Source organism: Mauremys reevesii, linkage group 22 (genome assembly GCF_016161935.1).
Source record: "Mauremys reevesii isolate NIE-2019 linkage group 22, ASM1616193v1, whole genome shotgun sequence".
Lineage (NCBI taxonomy): Eukaryota > Metazoa > Chordata > Testudines > Geoemydidae > Mauremys > Mauremys reevesii.
Window position 1 is genome coordinate 18287674 of NC_052644.1, and position 11661 is coordinate 18299334.

The following is an 11661-nucleotide window of genomic DNA, read 5'->3' on the forward strand; positions in this document are numbered from 1 at the left end:
GCGCCCGACACCATCCCCAGAAGCCGGATTTCGCCTCCGTTTCCGTCCTGTCTCTCCCCCACCTCCCCTCTCTCTGTTCGCTAACGTAAGGGGAGTGTTGGCCCCTCACTGACACTTACTGGGTTTTTGGGCCCTCTCATAGTACCAGAGAAAGGTACTGAGCTAAGATTTCCCAAGCACGTCAACCAAAACACACTATTTTAGATCAAATATAAAACCGATTTATTAACTCCAGAAGGAGAGATTTTAAGGGATTATAAGTTGCAGGCACAGAGATCAGAGTTAGTTACTTAAGAAATAAAGATATATTCACAGTCTGAGTTCTACAAATGAAACAGGATTTGAATCAGGCAGCGTCTCCCCCTGACAGATGGTACAAGCCGGTTACAGATCCTCAGTACACAGACTGGACTAGCCTGGGACCATCCTTCCCCAGTTCCAAGTCTTTGTCCTCCAGATGTTCCTCCAAGTGGGGAGAAGAGAAGCTAAGGGATGATGTCACTTCCCCTATTTCATATTTTCTGCCAACTTGCTGGAAAGATCTTTGCTGTGACCCAGGGATCAGGCCGTCCCCATTCGTTCAGCAATCTCCACTGTACACAGTTGCTGGGACAGTGGATTCTCTCCTGGATGGGTGTGGATGAGCCATTGACACTGGCTGGCTGGTCCTTTGTTGCAGTTGAGAGGTTGGCTGTGGGCTTCTCCCAACCTCACAACACATTTCAGTAGCACACACAACAATGCTTCGTAACTTCCCATACCAGGATAGCACATACAATCCAACAGGATAGTCATGTTTAACAGATCAAGACTTTTAAAATGATGTCTCACAAGGCATAATTTGTACCCAACCCATCATAATTCCATCACAGTGGTGAATGCGGGGGCTCCAGGGTGCTATCTTGAGGTACAGATTGTCACCCTGTGGGATCGCTGCAGCACGGCCAGGGCCTGGGCAGGAGGCCTGGGAGGTGTGAGGAACAGACTGTGAACTTCCTTTCCCATGCAGAGGCGGCTGTTCGTGGTGTCCCCGTGACCGCAGGGCGGGGTCTCCTTTCACCTTCCCCATTTTTACTTATTTTTTATGAGTTGCTATGTAATAAATTGTATGTGCTCTGAACTCTATGTAGTGATCAGTGGGTGAGGGAAGTGACCTACCCTAAGTGACCACGACAAGACTGGGGGTTGAGTGCCCAGGGATCTGGGGCCCAGCCTTGCCGGGGTTACCAGGACTCTGCTGCACGGGAGGGAGGAAGGGCAGCCCTTGGGGTCAGGCAGGCCTCTGGGTAAAGGGAGTGGGAGCGAGGACTCAGATCCTTTCACCAGCCAATCCCACTGGGGTGGGTATAAACCAGGAAAGTTCCCCACAGTAGTGGGACCCTTCCCCCGCTTACACTAGGAGCAGGATTAGTGGCTGCCTTGCCCGTCCGACCAGAGAGTGAAATGAACCGGTTCCTCCCACCAAAGCCCGGCTGTTCTGGACACAAGCGGCTCTACTCCAGTGACTCCCGAAGGAGCGAGACTTGGAGCCGGGCTGACTCCGGCTGTTGGCTGCGGTTGCTCAGCCCCTGTTTCAATAGACAGGCCGGGTGTGATTCCTTGTCCAGGGGGTTAACCCGAAAGATTTGCTTGTGAGCGGCTGCTGCTGGGGGTTTGCCCAGGAGCCGAGTAGAACCAGGGGCTCAGTTTGAAATGATCCCCTGCCCCCAGCCTGTGTAACGCTAGCGAGGGAGAGAGTTTCCCACCCCCCTGAGCCCTCTGGGCCTGGGAGACCCTCTGCAAAGAGCAGCCGGGATGGGGGAGTTTGGGGAACAGGCCAAGGGCAGGGGGAGGATTAGAGGGGAGACGGGCTGAGGTCAGGGAGGGAGTGGGGGGCAGGAATTTGAGGGGAGACAGCAAGGGGGTGGGTGGGTGTTAGAGGGGAGACATGACAGGCATTGGAGGGGAGACACGCTATGGTCGTGGAGGTCACAGCGGGGCAGGACAGGGGGTTGAGGGGAAATGGGGATAGAGGTTGGAGTGGGGAAAGGGCGGGGGGGAGATGGGTCAAGGTCGGTGCTGGGGGGGTGGGAAAGAGGTTTGAGGGGAGACAGGATGGGGCAGAAAGGAAATGGGATGGGGTTGGGGGGGCAGAGGTTGGATGGGGATGGGCAAGGGTGGGGAATGGGCTCCTCTCACACAGTCGGGGTCGGCAGATACGGGGGATTGTTTTCCTGCCAAAACTCTGGCTGAGCTGGGGCACCTCTGGCCGGGTGGGGAGGGAGCGAGGGGCAGGCGACGCCCCCCATGGCCATGGGGCAGATACACTCTGAAACGCTCATGATGGGGGAACCATTGTCCCCCAGCCCCCTAATGTTCACCCCATGTTTGCTCTCTCACCCCCCCATATTCCCCTGCTCCCCACAGCCCCCGCCCCCCTGCAGCCCAGGTAGGTGCCATTTCCCCAAGGGCAGCCTGGCACCAACCCCACCAGGGGCTCTGGGAGATGGTGGCCATCTTAACTGAGGGCGGGGAAGCATTAGAGGGGAAACGGGGCAGGGGATAGGGTATGAGGGGGGATGGACCGTGGGGAGGGAGGCTGTGAGGGTGATGCCACACATGGGCAGGTTGGCAGGCTGAGCAGGAAGGTTTCAGAGTCAAACCCTCCAGCACCAGGAAATGCCGCTGTTACAGTTTCCTGACAAACCTTAACTCTGCCCTCTCATGCACCTGCATTATGACACCATCCTTTAATTGCATGAGCATGTATTCATTTTACCTACATGGGTCACCCGCCACGTGAACCGAGATTGAAAAGGAGGCAGAATTTTCATGGAAATAATGGTCAGTCAAAGATTGAAGATGAGGAGCGTGGTCTCCTGGCTCCCAGCCCAGTGGACCCTCCAGAAGGCTGCAGGGTACATTGAGGGTGACCTCTCCCCACTCCCAAAAAGACACAGACCAGGTGAAACCTGCATGATGATTGGCCAAACTGATGGTCTCAGGGTTTCCTGGGTTTTGCAAAGACCTCTTCTTACTTTAACTGCACTGGATTTCGCTGGCAGATTAGAAACAAGGTGTGATGGACACAGGAAGAGAGGAGACATTGTCGACTTTCTGTAGCTGGAGCCACCAGCCGAGTTCCTTATGTGCGGCTCGGTCGAGCTGGTTGAGGAGCCCCTCACTGCCCCATTACGGCATCTGCTCTCATCCTCTTCCTCAGTGAGTATCAGAGGTAGCCAAGGTGTGTGTCCATGGGGGGGATCTGAGACCAGGGTGTAGGATCCAAGTGCTCTGGGATCTGGTCCCTAACGACTCATCTCCTTTCCAGGCTGCTGGCTGGCTGGGCAGAGCAGGGCGTTGGGACGTGAGTATCTCTGGGGCTGGGGAAACTTTAGTGTTAAGGACCAGGGAGGGGAAAAGAGGAGCTGAACCCTGAACCTTCCCCCCAAAACTCTAATCCATTCCCCTGAATTTACCTAGTGGGGCTGAGATCGGAACCTGTCCCTGCCCCCAGTGCAGTCAGGGATGACTCCGGATTGACCCTGGGGGGCTGAGATCAGATCCCTGCCCTGCCCCCAGTGCAATCAGGGGTGACTCCAGATTAACCCCGGGGGGCTGAGATCAGATTCTGATGGGTGTGGTTCACAGAGGCGGCAGATCGGAAATGCCCTGCTCACCCTGCTGTGTGATTCGCAGGGGCTGTGAGGATGGGGTGGTCTCTGGACACCCAGGGGCTGGGTGGGGGCAGGACTCACAGACAGACACCAACAGGGCAGGGCTGACACGTGCCCCACTGACCTCCTGGTTCTTTCTTAATCCAGAGAAAGAGTTTTCCAAACCCTCCCTGTCTGTGAGCCCCCGCTGGGTGACTGAGTCGGGGGCGGGAAATGTCATCTTCCAGTGTGTGGGTGGGCAGCCAGGCCTGAGGTCTGTTCTGAGTAAAACTGGAGCCCATATAAAGACGTGGGACCCTTCTGGGAATGAGGCTGAATTTCCCATCACCAGTGTGGGACGGGGCGATGGAGGGAGTTACACCTGCCGGTATCACACCACATCACAAACCCCTGACTGGTCGGAGCCCAGCAACCCCGTGCAGCTGGTGGTAGCAGGTGAGGGGCCCGGCTCAGCGTCCCTGCTCCCAGCCCCACAGCCAGCTGGACACTCAGGGGGGCTCGGACCCCAGTGGGACCCTCAGAGAACCCAGGAGTCCTGGCTCCCAGCCCTGCTGTTGTAAACCCCATCTCTAGTGGATCTCCATCCTCTGCTGTAGCCACTAGCCCATCAACTCTCCAAGGCACTGAGCCAGGCTGACATCCCCTGGGTGGCCAGGTGGCCTAGTGGGGAGAGCGCTGGGGTCGGACTCAGGAGACCTGGCTGCCATTCCTGGTATGGCCGTGATTTTCTGGGGGACCTTGGCTGACTCTCTGTGACCCCCTCTTTGCCTCAGTTTCCCCCTCTGTAAAATGGGGCTGATGCCCTGCCCCCCTCTATGAAGCACTGTGAGATCTGGGGGTGAAAAGTGCTGGGGAGGAGCCGGGTGTTGCTGTACCAGACACAATCTGGCCCTGCCCAGTGCTGCCAGCCTGAGAGCAGCAGGTTTCAGGCCCCTGCCAGAGACATAGCAGCTACTGGCGACTGCTGGGTACAATAAAGCAGCTGTGAGGGCCTGTGGGTCTGATGTGGGGGGAGGATACTGGCTAGATGGGCCCAGGGGTGTGATCCCATGGGGCAGGGCTGGGCAGCGGGGACAGTGGGCTGGGGGGGGGCATTAGACAGATAGATGGGTACAGATTTTTTGTTCCATTACAAACTCAGTTCCTCTCTAGGCAGGAATCAGGACAGGTCAAAAGTTTCCCACCGAAACTTTATTTCAATGGAAAATTGGGTTTTTAAACCGAACAAAAACAGTAGCAGAAAGCGTCAGTTCTCCTGGAGATTTTTTTTTTTTTAATATTTCTTCAGAAAACCAAAACTTTTTGCCAAAAACGCTCAGCCCCATAGTTACCAAACCTGAAAATTTTGGCTGAAAACCCAAAATGTTCCATTTTCTCAAGAAATTTTTTTTTTTTTAAATGTAGAAAGCAAAAATGTTGTGTGACCCAGCGTGCCTGGGGCAGCCCTCACTGGAAATGCCAAGGTCAGGGCAGGCTGCAAAGGGAGAGCAGATCCTCCCAAGACTGGTGGGTAATGCTGACGTTAAATCTCCCAACCAGTCACAAACTGTGCATCTGATCCCCCACCCTGGTTATCAAGAAGCAAAAAGAGGAACCACACAGCCCCCTTTACTGCATTCCCGTCTCTGGCTCCCAATCAGCTCCTAGGTCCTGTACAGGGAGAAGTTATTTAAAAACTCTGCTCACTCTACAAACTGTTCTTCTGAACCTAAAGGCTCGGCCATGTCACCCGAGGTTTGGATCTTACCCAACATACCACCCTGCCAGCCAGTCCTTCAGTGTCTAAAACTAAAGGTTTATTATCAAGAAAAAAGAAAGAAGAAGAGAGCTGTTAAATGGTAAAGCAATCACATATACACAGACTTCAAAGTCCATGAGGTTCCCAGCGATACCGGTGAGTTTGCTGGCTTGAAAGTCCCTCTGAATTAGATTGGCTTGAAAAAAAAAATCACAAGATTTTACAAATACGGTAATAAACCTTGAAGGGTTTTTTTCACATTTGCCTTCTGGGTTTTGACCTTTCTAGGGTCAGGTTGTCACAGGTTTTCTCCGCAACCCAAAGGGCTAGAAAACTAGTTCCTTTTTTTTTTTAATGAAAGCACAGATTCCCACCAAAAAAACTTGGCTCCTAGAGCTGGAGACGTCAAGAAACACAAAATATCATCTGACAAAGTCACGCGAGACAGTCGAGGAGGCTACACACCCGGTCCGGACAGGACTGGAAAGTGAAAGTGGAAGTACGTAGGCAGGTGGCAGCGGGTCATTCCCAGGGCTGGAATTTTGGCCAGGCACCAGAGTTTAACATCCCTCCTCTTGCAAAACGTGAGCTGGGGAGGCGCTCTCAGTCACATGGGCAGAGCTGGAGTGGGACGTCCGTGTCCCAGGTCAAGAAGAAGGGGAACATCTTCTCGGAGAAGGGGTAGTTGAAGGTGAAGATGTGCTCCATGGTGTCGTAGAAGGAGAGTTGTCCACGGATATAGTCTAGATGCACCTTGATCCTGCGCAGAGGCGCCCGTAGGAAAAGCGTCGTATTAGGGGTGCTGAGTGCCTGGTATTCCCCATTGTTAAACTCCAGCCCCCAGAACCCCTGCTCGGCCGTTATGTAGAGATGCCCCTTCCTCTCCACCGACTCCCGGGCGGCGCCAACGATCCAGCCTTTCCCGGCACCCACATCCACTACCCAGTCCAGCTGCCCCCTAGTGATGCCCGGGGCGCCCAGCACGCAGGGCCGGAAATCAAAACGCTCGGAGTTGTTGGGAAGGTACTGGGGGCGGTCCCCGAGCCTCACGCTTTTCTGGTCTTGGGAGATCAGCAGAGTGGGGAACGCGGTGTTGGGATCCAGCTTCACCTCCACTGGGGAGAGAGAAGCAGAGAATTAGGGTGAGATCTCGGCATGCAGCACAACGGCCAATGTGAAATCTCACCGTGCCCTGGGCTGGTATCGGACAGTAACTGACCTTTCTTCTTGGTTCCGCACATATCCGAGATCAGCTCCTCCTCCTGGTCATTTTCGTCATCCTCGCTCACGCCAGCCGGCTCTGGCATCTGACAGAAAACTACGAGACACATGAGAGAAATAATTACCCATGGGAGAAACTGCCTCCGAAAGGGACAAATGGAGGCAGGCTGGTGGGAGCTCAGGCTACAAACTCCCGGGGTCAGCCCCATTGTAGATACATTGCTTCCCAATAGGGGGTGCTCTAGTGAGGACAGACAATCTCTACAGAGGGAGGAATCAAACCCTGAATGTTGCATTGTCTTCTCCCTCTCTCATTTTATACATGAACAACGAATTACACCTACAGCCAGCATGGGCAGCAGTCAGTTTTTACGGGTTTATAATTTTGAGGGATAAATATCGATGTTTATTTTTAACCTTTTTTTCTATTTTTGTCGACTGAAATTTTCACAGGTGCTGGAAATTTCGGGTTTTAAGCATTTTGTTCTATTTTGATCGACCAACATTTTCAAAGTTCTGCCACATGATGGGTTTTAAGCCTCTCTTTTTTCTGTTTTCATGGATTTAAATTTTTCAGAGTTGCAGGAAATCCTTTTTTGGGGGTAAAGGGAGGTCAGACAATACAGTAACTCCTCACTTAAAGTTGTCCCGGTTAACGTTGTTACCTTGCTGATCAATTAGGGAACACGCTCCATTTAAAGTTGTGCAATGCTCCCTCATAACGTTCTTTGCCAGTCGACTGCTTTGTCTGCTGCTTGCAGGAAGAGCAGCCTGTTGGAGCGAGCTGGTGGGGGCTTGGAACCAGGGTGGGCCGGCAGCCCCCCCATCAGCTCCCTGCTCCCCTAAGTTCTCTGTGAAGCAGCCACCCAGCAGGCAATTCAGCTGTGCCTCCCCACACTGCCATGTGCTGCTCCTGCCTTCTGCCTTGGAGCTGCTCCCGGGAGCCTCCTGCTTGCTGTGCAGGGGGTGGGGGGAAAGAGGGGTGCTGATGTCAGGGTGTCCCCCTCCCCCCGCTCCTGTACCCCATCTCCACAGAGCAGGGGGGGACACGACAGGGCTCAGGACGGAGGGAGTTTGCTGGCAGCAGCTGCTGTCTCAACTTGCTGATCTACTTAAAAAGGCAAAGTACTTAGAGTGGCGTCGGTGTATTTAAAGGGGCAACACGCATCTCTCTCACACACACACACAGGGTGTGTGTCTCTGTCTCTCTCTGCCATGCTGTCTCCCCTCCCTCCAGTCGTGCTGCCTTGTAGGGTAGAGGCTGCATTAACAATGTGTTAACCCTGGAGGGCTCAGCCGAGTGCTAGTTCATCATTTAGCAGCAAGCCTCCCTGGGAAATATCCCACCCTCTGACTTCACCACCTCAACCAAGCTTCACAATCAGCATTGCTGGGAACAGTATGAAATTGTTTGTTTAAAACTTATGCTCTGTGTGTGTGTGTATTATATATATATAGTGACAAAGCTCTGTCCTTGTCTCCGTGGGTCCCGTGTTTCCTGGCGGAAGGAGGGAGGTGAGGAGAAGCTCCCCTCCCTTGCACAGTCTCTGTTGTCTCCCAGTCTCAGTGATTAAGCAGGGGGGCAAAGAGGGTGGAGCCCAGGCCCACCCTCTACTCTGGGCTCCAGCCCAGGGACTCTAATAGCATCAGCTATGGTATCGGGTGGTGAAAAATGTCATGCCCCGAGCACCGGAGATGGGTCACCCTCATCCCCAGTGTCACTGCGGCTAGGTCGACAGATTCCTCCGTCAACCTCACTACCGCCTCTTGGAGAGAGGACAGGAAAACCCCTTCCACCGAGCTAGGTGGCGTTTCTACCCCAGCGGGAGAGGGGCAGCCCTTGCAGTGGGACAGAGCGGCCGTGGCGTCTACATGAGGTTCAGTAGCAGAGATGTAGCTGCAGCCTCTCCGTGCCTTAGTGCTTTCCATCCATAGAGGCAAAGCACTTTAGAGGGGAGGCCAACGTCTCTTCCGGCCATTTTTTCAGATGGGGAAACTGAGGCAGGGAGAGGGGGCGGGGTTGTGATTTATCTGGGATCACCCAGCAGCAGAGCTTGGCGTGGAACCCTGGTCGGCTGAGTGCCAGCTCTGTGCGCTAGCCCCTAGGCCACCCTTGTTGGACTGGGGGAAACTGAGGCACGCCGGGGGTGACACCCCCCCCCCCATTTATCAAAAAGCTCCAGCAAGGAATGAATCAGACCATGGGGGGAAATGAGGGAGATCTCCTCCATCTACTCACCCTCCGGCATGTCGTTTTGGATCCTTTGTGACAGATCCTTCCGGCTAATGCCGTCCAATATCTTCACGGCCATTTGCAGAGCCCTGGGCTCCTGGTAAGCCTGGACCATGGCTCGAGCTATGTCCATCGTGTCGGCCGCCTCTGTCTTGGAGCGGGGGATGCGCTTGTAGCCGTCTTCCAGGGGATAGTTCTCCAGGCAAAACTTGAACATCTTGAACTCCCGCGCCTCTAGATCGTTCAAATACTCTACGAGCTTGCAGCACGCGCTCTCTGCCATCTCTGCCCCGGGCTGGCGTCCCAGACCTCAGCAGGAAAGTGTCCTGTGCCATGATAATACGAATCACTATTGCTGCCCATCTGTCGGTCTCAAAGCCCTTTACGAAGGAGGGCAGTATTATTAGCGCCATTTTATCAATTGGAAAACTGAGGCACAGAAAGGGGGAAGTGACTTGCACAAGGTCAGGATAGAACCCAGGAGTCCTGACTCCCAGCCCACTCTAGGCACTAGACTCCACTCCCCTCCCAGAGCCAGGGACAGAACCCAGGAGTCCTGACGGCCCTTAGCCACGGCCTAGCTCCGCCCACTAGGCCATGCAGCCTGCTGGTTGGGTACCAAGTGGCTGCTGGTTGTGCACCAAGCTAGGGCTGGCTGGAAATTTGGCCGGGGAAATGACGATTTTGTCAACATCAAAATATTTCGACAAACGGGTCTCGTTTTGGCCAAATGGCCTGCGGTGCCAAACCCCCCGTGGAAACCAATGGGAGTTGGGCATCCGGTGTCTACAGCCATCCCACTAGGTGCCCATCTGCGGCTTTAGGCACCTTCATCTCTTTACAAATCAGTCCCTTGGCTGTAATAAAACACGCGCGGCTGAGCGGTGCCAGCGGCCTTGGGCTCACGGGGCTCGGGCTGCGGGGTTAGAACATGGCTGCGTAGCCGTTCCAGCTCGCGGGGGAGCCGGAGCTCCGGGACCATCCCTCCTTCACAGGTGTTGTGAGGATCAATAAATCCCCAGAGGTGCTCAGACAGTGGCTAGAGACCTGAACTGGGATGCAGGACACCTGGGTCCTCTGTCCGGCTCTGTTGGTAGGGGACTTTGGACAAGTCACTTCCCCCCCACCGTGCCTCAGTTTCCCTAACTGTGCCACGGGGTTAATGATCCCGATTTCCTTTGCAGAGCACTTCAAGAGCTGCTGAAGGGAAGACCATGGGGCTATGGGGCGTTATTAAGCACCCGACACAGACACAATCCCACATCGCCCCGCCCCGCATCACGCACACCCCATGGCAGAACGGAGCCCGGACCCCAAATCTGGGCTCCTCACCGTGCGTCCCTGCAGCTGCCCCCGAGCTGGTCCCTTGCCTCAGTTTCATCCCCACCCTCTGCTTTGGGCACAGGGAGCTTGAACTGCTTGAACCCGGCTTGAACCGCCAGGCCCCTGGTGCCCCCTTGGGTCAGCACCCGGGCTCCAGCCGCTCGGCTGCTGGGAATTGGCGTCACCCCCGTGGGGAAGTCAGAAGGCAGCTGAGAGGTCCCAGGCCCAGCTGCTGCGGCCTCTCAGTCCCCTGCCCACCTGCTCCCCCCAGAGCCCAGGGGCGGCTGTGGGGGAGCAGCAGAAGGAGGGGGGCAAGAGTCAGAGAAGAAGGGGGGGTTATCCGATGGGGGTCAGGAGGGGAGGAGTGGAGAGGAAGAGGGTCTCGGGGAAGGTGAGGAAGAGGGGTCAGATGGGGGTCAGGAGGGGTGGAGAGGAAGAGGAGATCGGGGGAGGGAGAGGAAGATGGAGGGAGAAGGTGAGAGGGGAAGGAGATGAGAGAGGATCAGGGGACAGATGAGAAGAGAAGGGGTCGGAGGAGAGGGGAGGAGAGGAGGGGAGGGAGGAGGGGACAGGAGAAGAAGAAGAGATGGGGAGGAGGAGGGAGAGGGGGCAGAAGAGGAAGAGGAGATGGGGAGGGGGGAGGGGGAGGAAGAGGGGGCAGGAGAGGTAGACAGAGGGAGAAGGTCAGAGGGGGAAGGAGACAGGAGAGGATCAGGGGGACAGATGGGAAGAGAAGGGGGTCAGGGAGGAGAGGAGAGGAGGGGAGGGGAGGGGACAGCATGGGGGAAGGGAGGAGGGGAAGGGACAGCAGAAGAAGAGGAGATGGGGGAGGGGAAAGGAAAGGGGGCAGGAGGGGAAGACGGAGGGAGGGAGAAGGTCAGAGGGGGAAGGAGACGGGAGAGGATCAGGGGGCAGATGGGAAGAGAAGGGGGGTGAGGATGGGACGGGATGCGAGGGGACGGGGGCAGCACTTCATGAGTGGTGAAGAGCTGCCGGAGCTCAAGCAAGATTTTAGCTTTCATGACAGACGGGCCAGGCCCAGAGGGGTTAGGAAGTGAGAAGCCCAGAGGCCCAGAGGGGTTAGGAGGCCCAGAGGCACCGGGGCTCAGCCCTGGCCCAAATTAAGCCCTGGAGGGGGGACAGGAGAGAGCGGGGAGGAGGGGAAGGTGCCTGAGGATGCAGGTTGAGGGGAGCCTCCCCCCCCCCCATCGCCGACCATTGCCCCAGCCCGGCCCCACTCACCAGCCCCAACAGTGAAAGCGAAAGTGCTGGAGGCGGAGGAAGGAAGGACAAAGTCCCCCCCTCCCCCCGGGCTCCAGCCCTCCCTTAGCCCAGGGCTGCTGCGGAGCATCCCCACGGCGCAGGGGAGGCCAGAGCCAGCCCGTCTGTGTGTGGAGACTCACGGGGGGAGCTGGGCAGGGAGCAGCACAGGGAACATGGGGGAAAATGGGGGATACAGGGCGATCGCAACCTGGCTTTTCCCTGTAGAT

General features: G+C 55.9%; 1 protein-coding gene across 2 annotated transcripts; it reads right to left on the reverse strand.

Annotated features, from left to right (window-relative positions):
* Positions 1 to 4931: 4931 nt before the first annotated feature.
* On the reverse strand, positions 4932 to 11448 carry LOC120388226 (E3 ubiquitin-protein ligase TRIM7-like). Of its 2 annotated transcripts, none has more exons than XM_039509908.1 (4): positions 11414 to 11448; positions 8855 to 9174; positions 6614 to 6712; positions 4932 to 6509 (listed from the first exon to the last, which is right to left on the reverse strand). In XM_039509908.1, the coding sequence occupies exons 2-4, from the start codon at positions 9129 to 9131 to the stop codon at positions 5998 to 6000; spliced, it is 888 nt and encodes a 295-aa protein (XP_039365842.1). In that variant the 5' UTR covers positions 9132 to 9174; positions 11414 to 11448; the 3' UTR covers positions 4932 to 5997. The 2 variants fall into 2 exon arrangements, with proteins under 2 accessions (XP_039365842.1, XP_039365841.1); XM_039509907.1 differs by lacking the exon at positions 11414 to 11448 and adding an exon at positions 10005 to 10503 and having other exon boundaries at positions 8855 to 9184.
* Between the last annotated feature and the right edge of the window lie 213 nt (positions 11449 to 11661).

Coding starts and splice junctions, on each gene's coding strand:
- LOC120388226 (XM_039509908.1), bottom strand. CDS start 9,131: ATGGCAGAGAGCGCGTGCTGCAAGCTCGTAGAGTATTTGAACGATCTA. Junction 6,713..8,854: donor CCAAAACGACATGCCGGAGG/GTGAGTAGATGG, acceptor TGTGTCTCGTAG/TTTTCTGTCAGATGCCAGAG. Junction 6,510..6,613: donor GTGCGGAACCAAGAAGAAAG/GTCAGTTACTGT, acceptor CTCTCTCCCCAG/TGGAGGTGAAGCTGGATCCC.